The following is a 16,601-nucleotide window of genomic DNA, read 5'->3' as shown; positions in this document are numbered from 1 at the left end:
ATAAATATTTTTGATATTCATATCGGTGTTGTGGCTCTCATGATTGAGGTTTGACCAGGCCCACATATTTCTATAGAATTTTACTGTCGATGCTTTAACAAGAGTCCCCATATTTTTCCTGTATAAGGAAACCCCCATATATCCTCTTTCATAGAGGGACTTGAAAGCTGACAGTCAATCCTTGTTGTAATTAATGTTTATGCTCTGTCAATCCACTTATACCTTTATTTTGTAGTCCTTCATTACTTCCTCCTCCTTATTTGCCTAGGCTATTTGCAAGGGTTTCTGGGATAGGCATCATGTTTCCCAGTAGTCCTTGCAAACCTGACTGAAACCTATTACATTGCTTGTGCACTGAGCATGTGCGAGATATGGAAAGCTGAAATCCAGGAAGTCATACAGTCTGGCTTCATGATGTCCACACTTAAGATGGCCACAGTCTATTTCTAGATTATAAATTATCTAAATGCTGTAACAACCTAACAAAACGGACCTTAGTTTACAGACTAACTTTACTAGAATACATTAAGCTTGTGTATTACAGGGGTATTTATATTTAAAAAGTGAAATTGTGGGTGGAACTCCCCTTTAACATATACAGATAATTCTTTGGTAGCTGGAGTTTTTGAATTTGGAAAATAAGCTACTCTTGTAGTTTTGTGTGGTGTCCATCTACTCCCTTTAAATTTAAATTGAATTAATGCCAACTCTCTTACTATTACCACGTAGAAGTTCTGGACTTTGATTTAAAGTTGTATGAGGCAAAGTTAGGTAGGTTACTTTTTACTGTCAGAATAATATTATCCACAAACATGCTATTGTTAATCATTTAAAAAAGTGTTTTTTTTTTTTATAAGCATCGGATTTGGAAAATAAATACAAAGAGCACCAGATGTAAATAAGGTGTTGGCTTTAAATGCCAATTTCTGCTAAAGGTGGAGCTGGCCTTACAGTATACAATTTTCTTATTCAATTTCTTTTCGATTTACCTTCAAATATGTAGTGCAAGGACCTGCCTGATTGCATACAAATTGGAAGTGTTTAGGAATGACATCATATTATATGGTTTTGTTAAATCTAAAGAAAATTTGTACAAGACAACAGTATAATGTATGGCCAGCCTTACACCACATATGTTACTTTTCTGCACTGGAAATCGAGCACAGTCACCCACAGGGCACTTTACATTTGTGCGGCACATTAACTCGCAACATAATGTGATGCAATAAAGAAGCCCACTGAGATCAATGGGCTGCCAATGCACCAAAACATCTAAAAAGAAACAAAAAACGTAACCATACAAAAAGAACGACAATGCAACACAACGCACGTTCCCGCAACACACTGATCGAATGGGCTCTTAACTTAGTTTACCCTAGAACAGTGGTCTCCAAACTTTCTAAATAAAGGGCCAGTTTACATTCCTTCAGACTTGAAGGGGGGCGGACTGTGGCGACTGGGAGTTGAAAAGGCGCCGATGTCAGTGGGAATAAACAAAGTCCCATCTTTGGGGTCTGTGGGAGGAATAATGTCCCATGGTTGGTGCCAGTGGTAGGAATGGTTTCCCATTGGTGTTATTGAGAGGAATTGTGCCCCATTGTTGGTGTCACAAGGAGAAATTCTCCCCCTTCATTGGTGTCCGTGAGGGTAATTATGTCCCATTATTGGTATAAGTGGATGAAAATTGTGCCCCAAGGGCCAGATAAAAGCAAGGCCGCTTCTGGCCCCCAGGCAACAGTTTGGAGACCACTGTCCTAGATATTAAATCATCAACTGTGAAGACAAAACTGACCTAGTGCACTAAACATTTCAGTGTCTAAACATACCAGCCCCATGTTGATTTTTTTTTAGAAAAGCCAAATATGTGGGGATTATAACTAGTGACCTGGACAAGTTCTATGAAGAGTGGATATTTTCTTTGTATCGCATAACATCAATCATCTGAGGATTCGACATACTATTGCATTACTTAGTAAAACATAAAATTTATGCAGAATGCATACCCAGCAGGCCCTTCCTCCTTTGGTTTTACTTTCTTCAGTTTTTTAGTCCCACTATTCCCACTTTGGCTAAGTGACCAGTTGTCATCATTCCAGCTGCCCTCGTGATCAGATGAACCCCCTTTTCCTGGGTTTCTTTTACCTAAAATTTAAGGAAGAGACATTAGAAGACTCAAAACCTCACAGTTACATATCAGCAAGTTAACCTAAAAAAAAGTACACAGCCATTAACCAATGAGTCCGATGATTTAAATAGTTTTCTTTACACAACTAGATTTGTTATCCTGTTATGTCATTTGTACTCACTTATATGACACTCATTAAGGCATAATGTATGGCTAAAGCTGCATTTTTTCTCTTTGTTACTTGTGATAAAACCTTAATAAAAATACTGAACGTAAATAGTTTTCTTTAATAAAATATAAAAATGAAAAAAAAGACTTAACCACTTGCCGACAGCCTTTCTGCAGAGATTCTGTGGCAAGGCAGCTCGGCTGCTCAAACCAACGTATGAGATAGTGTGGGCGCAGGCCTGGCGGACTCAATGTCTGACGGCCACCCGCGATCGTGGTACAGAGTGGCAGAACGGGAATCTGCCTATGAAAACAAGGCGGATCCCCGTTCTGACAGAACAACTCTGAGTGTGACTATTCCTAGTAATCAGGAACAGCGATCTTTGTTATCCCAGCGAGCCCATCCCCCACACAGTTAGAACACACCCAGGAGACACAGTTAACCCCTTAATCACCCCCTAGTGTTAACCCCTTCCCTGCCAGTGTCATTTATAAATTGATCAGTGCATTTTTATTTTAGCACTGATCATTGTATTGGTGTCACTGGTCCCCAAAAAGTGTCACTTGTGGTCAGATTTGTCCAACGCAATGTTGCAGTCCCGCTAAAAAAAATGTTTTTTGATATGTATTGTAGCACAAAGTAAAAAAAAAATATATATATTACACACACACAAACACATTTTCTTTTTTTTTTTTAAATGGTTGTTCTTTTTTTGTTTATAGCACAAAAAATAAAAACTGCAGAGGTGATAAAATACCAAAGAAAGCTCTATTTGTTGGGAAAAAAAGGACATCAAATTTGTTTGGGTAAAACATCGCATGCCCGCGCAATTGTCAATAAAAGCAACGCAGTGCCGTAGTGCAAAAAAAAATGGCCTGTCATTAAGGGGATAAATCCTTCCGGGGCTGAAGTGGTTAAGAGACCCTGTTGCCAGACCAATCATTTAATCAAGAGAGTTCCCATAAGATTATGTGTGCATTTACCATTATTAACCACCTTAGCTCTGGAAGGTTTTACCCACTTCATGACCAGGCTACTTTAAATGGCAATGCATTTTAGAAGAAAAAAACAAAACAATAACAATATTTTTTTTACTTTGTTATAAAACCTATCCAATAATAAAAAAAAAAATATTCATACATTTAGGCCAAAATGTATTCTGCTACATGTATACTGATTGGTTTGGGTGTAAGTTAAAGCGTCTACAAACTGAGGTATTATACTGGAATTTTCTATTTATGTATACTAGTAATGGCAGTTATCAGCGACCTACAGTGGGACAGCGGGCAATCTAAAACTGTGGGAATTGGCTAACTGGCAATGACATGTCCAGCGACACTAACACAGTGATAACTGCTAATAATATACATTGTAATGTATATGTAATGTAATGACAATGGCTGATAAGGGGTAAACATCTGGATCCAGGGTTAAACGTGTACCCAACAATGTTTACTATGTGGTGCTTTTACTAAAGAAATGTGCGAGTATTTATTCCATGCTTTGTTGCATGTTTTATTTTTAAGTGATACAAGGAATATAATTGATCAGTATGGGCAGTCACACTTCTGTTTCTATGAGCCTTCCTCCAGTTTTTGTGTAGGATTTTAAGAAAAAAAATAAAAAATACTGTTTTGCAGGTTGCTTAGCAAGAAGTAGAGATGAGTTGTAAAGTTCAGAAATCCACCAAGGGTAGCTAAGAAGACAGAATTTTATAATTTTCCATATACTTCCTGATCCAGACTCCAACACCATGTTTGTTACTGGTTAGGAAAAAGCACCCATGGTGGGAGTTGCGATGTTTGAACGTTACTGCATATCAATGACCTATATTAAGGTGGCAAAACCACGGTCAGCTTCTATTTATTTATTTTTCTCTCCTCTTTTTGCCTGGATTTCTGCAATTTACATTTCTCCCCTCTTTGCCACTAAATAAACCTAAAAGTAAGGAAATGCTTCTTCTTTGGGACACCAACAATTTCCTTAAAATGGATGTAAATCTGATTCATAAAATTTGAGCTGGGCACATATATCTGCAGTATTTTATCTCTCTTCAATGAGCCAAGTCTCTCTCCTGAATTGTTCCTCTGTTATCAGCCTGATAACGCCTGACAAATTCTCTGACACTTTAGACAAAAGCAGCCTGAATCTTCTGTTCGGGGAGGTTGCTAAAATCGATTAGCAGAGAGCAGGTCCTATTACAAAACACCTCAGAGAGTGTCTGCCTATGATGAGAGGGGGTGTGTGCCTTTCCTCCAATCAGCAATGTTAGCTATCTTGGCTGTATGCCCAGACATCACACTCTGTGTTACCCTGGAAGAGAAAATCTCCTAACAAAATCTGAACTTTCTAAACGGTATATAAATGTGAAGCAGATATAAATGCAAAATCTATGTAGGGAGATTGGTTTCCTCCCGGTCTATCATCTGAGGCTGTTCACTTCACTGGGTGTATGGAGGGTTTACATCCACTTTAAAGTAAAAAAAATGCTAGCTGGTAGTTTTATTCTACTCTGCCTGCTAGCAATTTTTCATCGTTGTGTACATTACATGTGCATTGAAGAGTACACTTCCAGCATCGTTAAGATGCAGAGAATGGAGCTGGGTGCTCAACATGACCCATTTGCTTACCTCTGTCAACATTGGCCCGTAATGATGTCAGCATGCCCTCTGATACAAGTGTTTTGTAGAGAGCCCCTTTACAGGCCCTCTCAGACTTCCTTGACCCACAGGCTTCAGCTTTTTTGCTAATGTCACAGTCTTCAGTTTTGAGCATTTCTTGTATACATAACATAGGTATGTCCTCTGCAGGAGATAGTGGTTCTTCCTTTATCTCATCAGGTACTTCAATAGGTAATTCCATGGCAAGCATTGTATTTATGGGCTCTGGTTTTATCAAGTCTTTGGTAGTCTCTAAAGCTGTATCATTTATCTTCTCTTTTGATTTAATTTTTTTCTTAGTTTCAGATAAGTTATGTTTTGGACTAGCAGCTGAATGTATTTTTTTGCACGGAGAAACTGAAGGTGTTTCAACACTCCAGTCTCCCTTTGCGACTGCCTCTATTGTGTACATGACACTTTCAATATCTGACTCCGAGGACTGCCTCCTTTTACAACTCTTCTTTGGAGACCCTTTCTCGATCGAATCATGATCCGTTTTGCTTTTCTTCTTTTTCTTTTTAAATTTTTCCCGTTTTAGAAGTCCAAAATAATGCATATCCAAATGCTCTGGGGAAGGCGAGTCATGTTTGTTAATTTTAACATCGCTAAAACTTTCCTCTTGACACGCATTACAGCATTCCTTCGGGCTGCTGCAAATCATGTCTTCATCTGTCACCACAGCTTTCAATTTCTCTGGAGTGATATTTCCTGAAATTTCCATTTTCACTGCTTCTGACGCCACACACATCTACAAAGTAATGGGCAAAATTAGACGAAAAATGAAAGAAGCTAATACAAATATTATTGACTACGTATATTGCTCTTAGTTTAGGAGATATATTAAAAAATATGTATTACAGAGATGCCAGAAAGATACAGCAATAACTAAAAAATATGTATTACAGAGATGCCAGAAAGATACAGCAATAACTATAAAACTATGTCACTGCCATTATCCCTTTAGAACTCAGTTCAAGGTTTCTGAGATGCTCCTCAAACCCATTGTTTCTAGTGATGTATTGATATAGTGGTGTTTGAGAGAAGAACTTTTTGGTTCCTTTTAGTATACTTCACCATAACCTGTCTGGTCAAACCAACATGTCGTTCCCCAAACCCCAACACATAGAAGCCACATTTTCCATACGCTGCACCGAGGATGACCAACATGCCGAAAACTGTTGTATGCAGTATTAAAAAAAATGGCTCTATATTATTAGGCTGTATGTGTACCAGCGGTTGAGAATGCACAGTTTATTCAGTGGCAAAAAGTATTTGTACAGCCATGTTCATTATACTCAGGAATAACCCCTTTACTTTTTGTTCTAGGATGTATGCCATTTTAATAAAAACCAGTACACCAGTTCAGTGTAATTGGAAATGTATTTGGAAAACAACTTTCTAAAGATATATAACGTACACAGGTGGGCATAAATACCTGACAGATTCCTGATTAATGAAACATTTCAGTACTGTACCTTTCACTTTAACCACTTCTGAAGCCTGCATTACCCATTCATTACCAGGCAATTATTCAATTTTCAGTGTTGTGGTAACCTGACAATTACTCGGTCATGCACACTGTTTATTTTTAAGACAGAACAGAGATTTCTATTGGTGGTGTTTACAAACTCCCCCCCCCCCCTTTCCATTAAAAAATAATATGTTTCCCTTATTTCTGTTAAAGAAAAAACACCAGGATAGTAGAACACCCCCAAAATGCACTCTTAGGAAGTAGATACCATAACCATTGTTTTTGTCATACTTTTTTTGGAAATTAACAAACATGCTAGCATTAGGCAGATAAAAACATGGGGCTTGGTAGAGATGTTTGTACTATCAGATTCCTGAATTTACATCAATCGATGTGGATGAAGGAATCTCTCATGGTAAAGTGGCAAGCGCCAGAAGTGCAGTACATGCTGGTGCGGTGGCTAGCGAAATGGAAACGCAGCCACCAAGCACAGTCCCGTAGTAATCTTCATGCGCAAGAATATATTGGCACCAACCCCAATACATATTTTGCAAGCGACTCGAGCAGAAATCTATGACGGTATCTGAATTTAAAACTTTTTTGGGCCTTACCCTTAATATGGACATTGCAAAAAAGAAAAAATTGTGGTTGTATTGGTCCACAGACCCGATTTATCATATGCCTGTGTTCTCTGCAGCTATGGCTAAGAGACGATATGAGACGATGCATTTTAGGCTTTTCAATTACCTTACCTTCTGTTGTCCTCAGGGTGACCCGAACTGCAATTCCACAAAATTTGGCCCCTCGTGAATTACCTTTTACAAAAAATTGCAGATGTGTGTATACTCCAACAAAACATCTGCGTAGATGAGTCCCTAGTACATTTTACTAGCAGGCTTCCAATTAAGCAATAGATCCCGAGCAAGTGTGCCAGATATGGGATCAAACTGTATAATCTCTGTGAAAATTGTAATTTTAGAATTTACAAGGGAAAGGACATCGATACCCAGACTACATGAGGAGCAGTGGCAAAATAGTATGGGACTTGGTGCCACACTTGTTTCTAAGGGGACATCTGTTCGTGGACAACGGTTTTAACAGCCTACAACTTATTAGACTTGTTCATTAAAGAAATTGGATGCTCTTGCACTATGCGATCTAGTGGCCAAGGCTTCCCCCAACGGCAACCAACGTAGAGGGGGGAAGAAACCTGCTTGCAGAATAAAGAACTACTTGCAGTGAAATGGAAAGAAACAGGATGTTTTCCACTGTCTTCTGTTCACCCAGGCGCGGTGGTCCAAGTTAACTTGGCATCTGGTGTAATTGAAAAGTCTCTATGTGACCATGATTGTAATCTTTATATGGAAAGCGTAGACTTAAAAAACCAAATGATGAAGCCATATCTAGCATCCTGCAGAAAAAATGGTACAAAAAAAGTGTCTATATATTTATTTCAATTGGCTCTATATAATGCTTTTGTTATTTAGAAAGCAGCTGGAAGAACTGGATCCTTCCTAAAATTTCAGGAAGTGATCGTTACAGCCTTTTTGTATCCAGAAGACAAACGCCAAAATCCAGATGCAGTTAGCTGGCTGCATGAGAAGCATTTTGCAGGTGTCCTCCCAGGTACCCCACAAAAAAAGTCCCCCCAAAAAAAATTTTTTTATTGAGTCAATGTTATATTGTTACTATGCGTTATTGTTATCCGTTGTTTGCTTTTCAGGAATGCCAATCCACTGCAGCAGGGTCTGGCAGAGATTTTCTCATCCACATTAATCAATGTAAATGGAGGAATCGTTTACACGTATGCCCAGCATTAGAACAGTGGGTGTATGTGTGATGGAAAATTCCAATGATGGGCATACATTACTTCTGGCAGAGATTCCTTCATCCACCTCAAAAAATTAGATCTGCAAAGTAATCATTATGCTTCTTGTCAAATACAGAGTGTCTACTTTCCAAAAAGGTGTCATTTTGGGGGGTTGGGGGAGGTGGGAATATTACGCCCTTTGTATGAGGGTGAACGCCCAAAAAGTCTCACACATGTGGGGAGAAGTAGCAGAAAGTGTTTTGAGGTGGAATTCCACATATACCCACGGCATGTGTGAGAAATATCTCATTAAAGTGACAACTTTGTGTAAAGAAAATTAAAAAATAAAAATAAAATAAATATTTTTCCAACTTTTTGGGTATTTTTCATTCATTTTGAAAAAAATAAATAAATAAAAATAAACCAATTGTGATCAACTACCACCAAAAGAAAGTTATATTTGTCTGAAAAAAAAAATTGAATAGAATTCCATTTGCGCAGTGTTGCAGGACAGAGAAATTGCCAGTTAAAATAGCAAAAAATGCTCTGGTCAAACATTAAGTTGGTCAAGTGGTTAACAGACAAATGTGTCATAAACAACCGATTAAATTGGAGTCTGTGCATTTACAGCTGGAACCATTATATTTGAGTATGGTGGCGTTGTATGGTTCAAGACTATATATTTCAGACTCTATTCTTTCCCTTATTCAATAAGACCAAAGCAATGGACTACTGTTGCACATTTTCTAAAGAAGTGTACTAAAAACAAAAATGAAATGTACGGTAATACTACTATTGTCTATTTATCCAAAATAATAAATGAGCTTCCCAGAAAGGTTGAATCAGAATATTCTCGCCTTATTCCCCAAGTATTAAAGGAGATGCTGATAAGTGTTACAGTTGTTACCTCTGCAAGCTGAAACAATGCTGATGTCCCACACTGCTTTGCTGATGCAGATGAATCGGAATGTGATGCGCTTGAGGAAATCTACACTCAAAACCAACAGACCCATCAGTCATACAATGAAGAAAAAAAAAATACTGATATACTGTTAATATATGGCTAACACAATGCAATGATGACATGGAATAGAAACTTTACACTTTGAGAATGGTTTAACAGTAACAAAATAAGAAGAGTAACAAATGATAGCCGATAATGGTAATTGAATACAGGTTTGAGCAAAAAAAAAAAAAGAAAGATAAGTGCATGCAATAAAAGGTAAAGTTGGTAAACCCAATGAACTCTAAAAATACATTTATAAATAAAGTGTATTAAATCAGACCAATGATCAATACTAAAAAGCCCTTGTTAGTCAGGTTGTCTCCTCTGAAGGAAAGCTCAATATGAAGATCACTCATTACTGAGAGGATCATTTGATAAGTAGTGCTTAGAGGAGGAGTACAGCCAAAGCTCGTTTGGCTGTAATTCTCCTATAGATCACAGGAGTGCAGTTCGTTTTGCACTCCTGTGACCCATTTTCAGCAGAGAGCGGGCTTAAGTCTGCTCTTTACCAATGGCACAGAAGTCAGCCCAGGCTCCGCGTCATCATAACCACAGAGTCAGGAGCTGCGAGATCCATGGACCGACACCGGGCTCAGCCTCAGCAAACTGCTGAGCCCCCTCCCCTCAGCTCAGCGCTCCAGTGAGCAAAGAGTGGGCAGAACAGAGAGCTGTGACATAGTGTTCCATCGCTCAATTCTCAGTGTAGAGGCATCAGGGGACTGATGCTGCATTCACCTAGGCGAGTATAAATCTTTAAAAAAAAAAACAGAAACCAGAACTTCTCTTTTAATGTGTTAAAATCAAGGATTACTTGTAGTAGGTTTTTTTCAAATATCAATAATATCATTACTGTTAATAAAATGTATATTTAAAAATAAAATGATGGGAATAATATGGATAATTAAAAATAATTGTATTTGTCTAGTTGTGGGTCTGGTAGTGGATCACAACATAGTAGATGATTACAAATGAAGAATATCAATAAAAAAAAAAAAATGTTTTCTAATACAGATAAATAATTATATTACTTGTGGAATCAATTATTTTCTTGTGTGAAGCAGGTACGGAGTAGCTTAAATTCCATACCTAAAAGTAGAAGTCCAGCTAAAACATTTTTTTCTGCTTTGAGAGAGGGAAATGATAGGGAATGGAATTTCAACAGGGACACAGATACCAATAAAAACCTCACAGAGCTTCTAATCATTCCCCACTTCATCCAAAAATGACAAGAGGTAAACTTTTTTCCTTTCTCTTTCACACTCTCAGTATTATGTTACCTCTGCTAAATGGGAGAGGGATGTTTTTTCACAACATTTCGAAGGATCTGGGTTGTTAACTTGCAGAGTATTTGATGATATCTATAGCAAAACAAAAAAAATTACTTTTGTTTTTTTTTTTTTCTTAAAAACTCATGCACAAAAATGTATATATATATATATTTTAAAAAAAATATTTAGCGTTTATGTTTATAACAGTTTCAATTTCAACATGACATTTCTCATAATTTACAGCAAGACTGTTGAATAGAAAGCCAAATTACACATGTAGAATATTACACCAGCCAAATGATTTATTATTCTGTTCAGCGAGTCTTGCGATGCAGACAGACCTGCCTGGACTTCTAATGTAGAATACACTGCAGATACGCAAATAGCCTGGTTTGAACCAGACCTTGATTACAATTGGACAGGGAAGGCGTAGTAGCACTTTGATGAGGCCATCCCTTTGCTTTCCCTACTGCAAGTATAGCTTGCAGCATGTGTAAAGAGTTCTTCAGCTGCCCATTACTCTAAATGCACTGATCGTTTGGCCTTTTTTTTCTGAATGTAACTTACCTCTGTTTATTAATTTTATTTTAATATCCCATGTTTGTAACAAGTGGACTGTTAAGGGAAACTATTGCAAACAATACATATTACTAAAAAAGTTAGACAGAATGCTTAAGGGCTAACTCAACCCCAGTTTAGTTTTAAGTAGAGCTGAAAAGTTAAGCCACCTGGCAATTTCTAATATCTCTGAGGCACTGTACTGGTGAAATATCTGCACTTGAGTTTACCCTTGGCCATGATGAAGGGTTGCCACTTTTCTTGTTGGCTTTATTAATTTTCATATTAAAGAGAATGGAGCTGAAGATGCTGGAACACCCAACTCTCACAGGTGGACAGGAACAGAGTTTGGAATTAGAACAGGGACTGCTGCAGTATCCAAAGCATAATAAAAGCCTGATACTGACAAAACTGTCAATGAACCTACATGGTCAAAAAAGTCAGTTTAAGAATTAAAAACCTTTATTATAATATTTAGCTTAAAGCGGAGTTCCAGGCAAAAACTGAATGCCGTTTGAGCCAAAAGCACAGCCCCCTTAGTTTTTGGATATTTTTTTCCCGACCCTTTTTGGTATGTTTTCTTCCAGGGCTTCTGTCCTATGGCGAGGTACGTCACTTCCCCATTTTTTTGTGCCCCCCCCTCACCTTCTGGGACCTTTGTGTGTCCCAGAAGACTACAGGACCATTTAGAAAGCGTTGCGTGACTCGCACATGCACAGTAGGAAACAGGCTGTGAAGCAGCAAGGCTTCACTTGCTGTTTCCTTTAGTAAGGATGCCAACGCCTGCACCCAGAGCAGATGGACAGATCAGCTTTGGGTGCCAACATCACAGGCTCCCTGGACAGGTAATTGTCCTTATAATAAAAGTCAACAGCTACCGTATTTGTAGCTGCTGACTTTGATTTTTTTTTCCACCCAGGCTGGAACTCCGCTTTAAGTTTAGTCAGGTGTTAAAAAAAAACACAATAATGACTTATCTTTTAAATCAATGGAAAAAAACGTTTTCAGCTTCACCCTCCCAGCTTAACATGCTACTTTCATAATAACTATCAGAAAGCCATCCACTGTGCACTTTTCTTTGCATATTTTATGCAAACATAATCTGATACCTGGCTTATCCACACCTGATGAAGTTAGATTAAATTTAAGTAGTAATATCCTATGTTCTAATGTTGAGTGTTTTTTTTTATGGCACAAAACATATTTGATGCTGTACACAGAATATAGTTGCCAATCCCATACCTCAGCAAACTGGAACAGTGCAGACTCCTCACATCGCTTAGGGGATGAGATCTCCAAATTTGGTGTGCTGGAGGAAATCTAAATACAATACAAATTATCATTAAAACTGAGCTTAAAAAAAAAAAAACTGACTTTAAATAATATTAGAAAATACATATTTCTGTCATCATTTTACAGGCAAATAGTAACAATAAGTGATGGAAGATCTCTCCAATGCAGACAGAGACAGCTAAAAAATGATTTTTTACTTACTGTTCCTGTAAAATGTTGTAGCATTGTTTGAAAAAAACAAATATGTCCTTGCCCGATACTTTTTTCCTGGAAGGCAAATAATGCTTCACTCACCACTAGAAGCTCTCTGCATTTAGAGGACTGGTTCTTCTAATTTCGTCCCCTAATTACCCTGTTTCTGCAGGGCATCTGAATGGACCAACCTATCCCCACACACACTAACAGGGCCTAGAGAAAAAGCAGAAGCACCCCAATCACTTTAAAGCCGAGTTCCACCCAAGTGCCCCCTCCAATGTCACATTTGGCACCTTTCAGAGGGGAATGGGGACCTGTTTTTGACAGGTCCCCTTCCCCACTTCTGGGAGATTCTGCCCCCCTCCGTCGGCCCAGTTAAAAAGTGCAGCGCACTTCGTGCATGCGCAGTAGGGAGCCAGCAGTGAAGCCGGAAGGCTTCACTGCCCGGTTCCCCTACAAGGAATGGCGGTGGCACCCGGGAGTCTATCCGAAGATCGGCTGGGGTGCCGACATCGTAGTGCCCTAATATTAAAAGTCAGCAGCTACAGTATTTGTACTGGAACTCCTCTTTAAAAAGATATCTGGGAAAGAGCTACATTTATCGTTGGTAATTAAAATAATTCTATTTCTCCCTATCCTCCACTGAACCAGTCTTTCCCTCAGATGATACTCAAGAGAAACCAAGAGCTTAGGTTCAATATCTTAAGACCAAGGAACAGATATAGCTGTGGAGTGCTTTAGATTTAAAATAAAAGATCTGAAGTAGTAAAAGTTTGAAACCATGTCATGCTGAATGGAATTCATAAATTCCAGTGGTGCCAGCAGCATAACCAAAGCAGCTCTAACCTCCACTCCCCATGCCTTGGAGTCCACCTGCAGACTGGCAGTGAGAGTGGTAAAGCCTAGTAGTATAAGCCACCCCTCCAGAAGTGTGCCATCATCAACCCTGAAGTGGAAAATTTTCTTCCCCACACATATGCCTTCACTGACCAGGAGGAAAGAAAAAACACCCAAAAAGGTGGACTATGCGTGCCATCTTGTTCCCCTAGCAACCCCCAGAAGCAGAAAGGAACCTCTAGGGTAAAGCCAGCAAGGCTGCCAAAGTTGTCCACACATTACACCGGGTAACCCTCAGGTAAGAAGAGAGGAAACTGTACAGTGACTGCGACCCATCTACACAAGGAAGGTCAGTGATTACAATTACCAGACCCAAGAAAGCAGCAAAACAAAACTGAGGACAGGGGGGTGGGAAGGGCATTTAACCACTGATTGGTTTGACAAACGCATGACAAAACTTTCACCAATGCACTTATAACAAAGAAAAAAAAAAAAAAAAAGTTACATATTTCCTTCAGGATTTTACCAGCCACGGAGATGATACGTAAAAGGAATTAAATCAAGTTTTTTTAATATGCAGAATTTTTTATTATATCATCTATTTTTTACATTAAGTGTTGAAAAGTACCATGTTAAAAAATATTTTTTATTTTTCATCAGGTAAATATGAAATATTTAAAAAGACTAATTTGAATTTACCATCTGTAGCCAACAAATCACAAGTTCAAAACAAGAGCAGAAGCATTCTGAAAGCTTATATAACAGATGTACTGTGAGACAGACTTGTAAGCTGGAAGCCTAAATTACAAAGACTTTTGAAAGGATGAACGGGACATGCCTCTTTTGTTAGCAGAGAAGGCTCTCTGGTTCAAGTCAATTATACACAAGCTTTCAACAAGCATGTAATGTGTGCTAGATTTTCATATTGAAGGCACAGCATGCATTGCAAACTGAGTAGTTTGAGTGCCTCCTAAAAAAAAAAAAAAAATATATATATTTTTTTTTATCCAAACAATTTACTGTATTTTCCGGAGTATAAGACGACTTTTTAACCCCTGAAATTCTTCTTAAAAGTCTAATATGCAGACCGTGGCGGTCCATTTTTCAAAAGCCGCGCCTCCTCTTTCTGCTGTTCCCGTGATAGGCGGAACACTCGGCTTCCCAGGAGACACTGTGTTCCGCCCATCACGGATGCCCTCTCGTCTGAGACGACGAAGGCTTCCGTGATAGGCAGAACACTAAACACAGTGTCTCCTGGGAAGCTGAGTGTTCCGCCTATCACGGAACAGCAGAAAGAGGAGGCGCGGCTTTTGAAAAATGGACGGCCAGGGTCTGCATGTCACGGATAAGGTAAGCAGTGACACACTGAGGCATGTAATTGGGCACAGTGAGACATGTAGTGGCGCAGTGAGGCATGTAGTGGGGCACAGTGATGCATGTAATTTGGCACAGTGAGGCATGTAATTGGGCACAGTGAGGCATGTAATTGGGCACAGTGAGGCATGTAATGGTGACCCAGTCTGGCATATAATGGCACGGTGAGGCGAGGCATGACTAGTAGGAAGGGGGTCGTCTTATAAGGCGAGTATATTCCAAAACCAACATTTTAGCTGGAAAATTAGGGGGTCGTCTTATACGCCGGAAAATACGGTAACATTATACTGCAAAGAAAACACACATTTATAAACCTGTAAGCTTATTTGAAAAAAAACTAAAAACTTGTGAAAACCTTTTGAAACGTTACAGTTCTACACTGGAGGAATCATTTATGGCTTTGGACCCAGAACAGAGTATATGGAACTAGATCTCAATTGCTATAGCCTCTTCAAAACTTAGACCTGACAAACGCTTGCCTCACCTTAACATTTTAAACAAGGATAAAACAGGGAATTTCTTACCTCTGCAAATTCAAAAAGTGCAGATGTCTTACTCGGCTGTAAAGAATCGGACTCTGTTGATTGTGCAATAGTTGTGGATACCTGCATGTAAAGAGAAAGTTCATTTAAAATGGTCACCCTGGAGGTTACAGTACTGACCTTGTTTGTAACAAAATAGGCCTCAGTTGGGACTGGTTAAATGGTTTTACAATATGATATTCAGTGCAAACATGTGCCACAGAAGAACACAAGAGAAGGAAAAAAGCAGAGGGAGACTGGAAAAGGTAGAAATGGCAAAAACAAGAATTAAGCGATACAACTTAAGCTAATCTTGGCAAAAATCTAAGACAAAGGACATTATATGCGAGCCAATAAAACCCATAGTGGGATTCCAAAATACTACAGTGGACTACACAAGAACTCACATAGACAGGACACATGCACACACATCCAAGTAAGCCACATGGAAGTATACCATTTATCTGGGTTAGGTATGGGTAGAGCAGACATGATGAATTTTGAATATTTGCTTGTGGGATATATATTTTATTCCAAACCACAAATGCTGATGAGGGGTTTAAAGGCTTTAAAAACAAAAAAATAATAAAGGCACATGTTTTACAGGTTAAAAAATGTGCATTTTTTTTTCTAAAGGAGCCTGTGAAGCATTGAACCATTAATCAGCAGATCATGGGTGTAAAGTCCAGCTCCTGCAGACTCTCAGGATAGATGTCTCCCTGTACCTCCATTTCAGGCATGCAGTTAGGAGGAGGAAGATCAATGAACTATGAAGATACTCACAAGCGTCCTCATAGTTGATTGAGAATTATAAGCCATCAGCCATACTGACTGATGGTACTTGTAGTCTTTTCATTCACAGGAAATTGTGAAGGAATGATGCAGCCTTGTGGGCAGAGCACCGCTTTTTTCAAATTGTGACAGAGGTTGTGGGGAGAAGATCGCCTGTCCACTCTCACAGGGGATCAGAGGTTGAGGGGGCAGATGCTGGAACATGTGGACAAATTACATATTCCACCCTAAAAATGGCCATAACACGTAACATGTTCCAAAGGTACATCTATCTACAGTCTGGGGAAGTCTGCTCCGAAGTGGTCTTTGTGGAAAACCTATGGCTAATAAGCCATACCTCTGATGTGGAAACAAGACCAAGCAACATGCCTATGCATGAAAACAAAAGACTGGTGTGTAGAAGAAAGTGCAGCTGGTGCTCTGGTCTGAAGAGTTTAAATTTAAAATGCTTGTCTGTAACAAAAGGGACTGTGTTCACCACAGGCCTGTAGAGGGGTACTAGGGTGAGTATCTGCAGACAAC

The 16,601-nt window shown here is 38.9% G+C and overlaps 1 protein-coding gene across 5 annotated transcripts in view; it reads right to left on the bottom strand.

Moving 5' to 3' along the window:
• Positions 1-16,601, bottom strand: part of BBX (BBX high mobility group box domain containing) — a 93,907-nt gene that overhangs the window by 18,835 nt on the left and 58,471 nt on the right. For 4 of the 5 annotated variants that reach the window (XM_040336635.1, XM_040336637.1, XM_040336638.1 and 1 more), the window contains 6 exons: positions 15,291-15,371; positions 12,310-12,387; positions 10,519-10,599; positions 9,143-9,223; positions 4,925-5,702; positions 2,004-2,142 (listed from right to left, as the gene is read on the bottom strand). In XM_040336635.1, the coding sequence (XP_040192569.1) occupies positions 2,004-2,142; positions 4,925-5,702; positions 9,143-9,223; positions 10,519-10,599; positions 12,310-12,387; positions 15,291-15,371 (1,238 nt within the window). The remainder of the gene's footprint in view (positions 1-2,003; positions 2,143-4,924; positions 5,703-9,142; positions 9,224-10,518; positions 10,600-12,309; positions 12,388-15,290; positions 15,372-16,601) is intronic. The other variant, XM_040336636.1, reaches the window with a different exon arrangement.

The sequence above is a fragment of the Rana temporaria genome, chromosome 2 (genome assembly GCF_905171775.1).
Source record: "Rana temporaria chromosome 2, aRanTem1.1, whole genome shotgun sequence".
NCBI lineage: Eukaryota > Metazoa > Chordata > Amphibia > Anura > Ranidae > Rana > Rana temporaria.
This window is presented reverse-complemented; position numbering and strand designations above follow the sequence as displayed.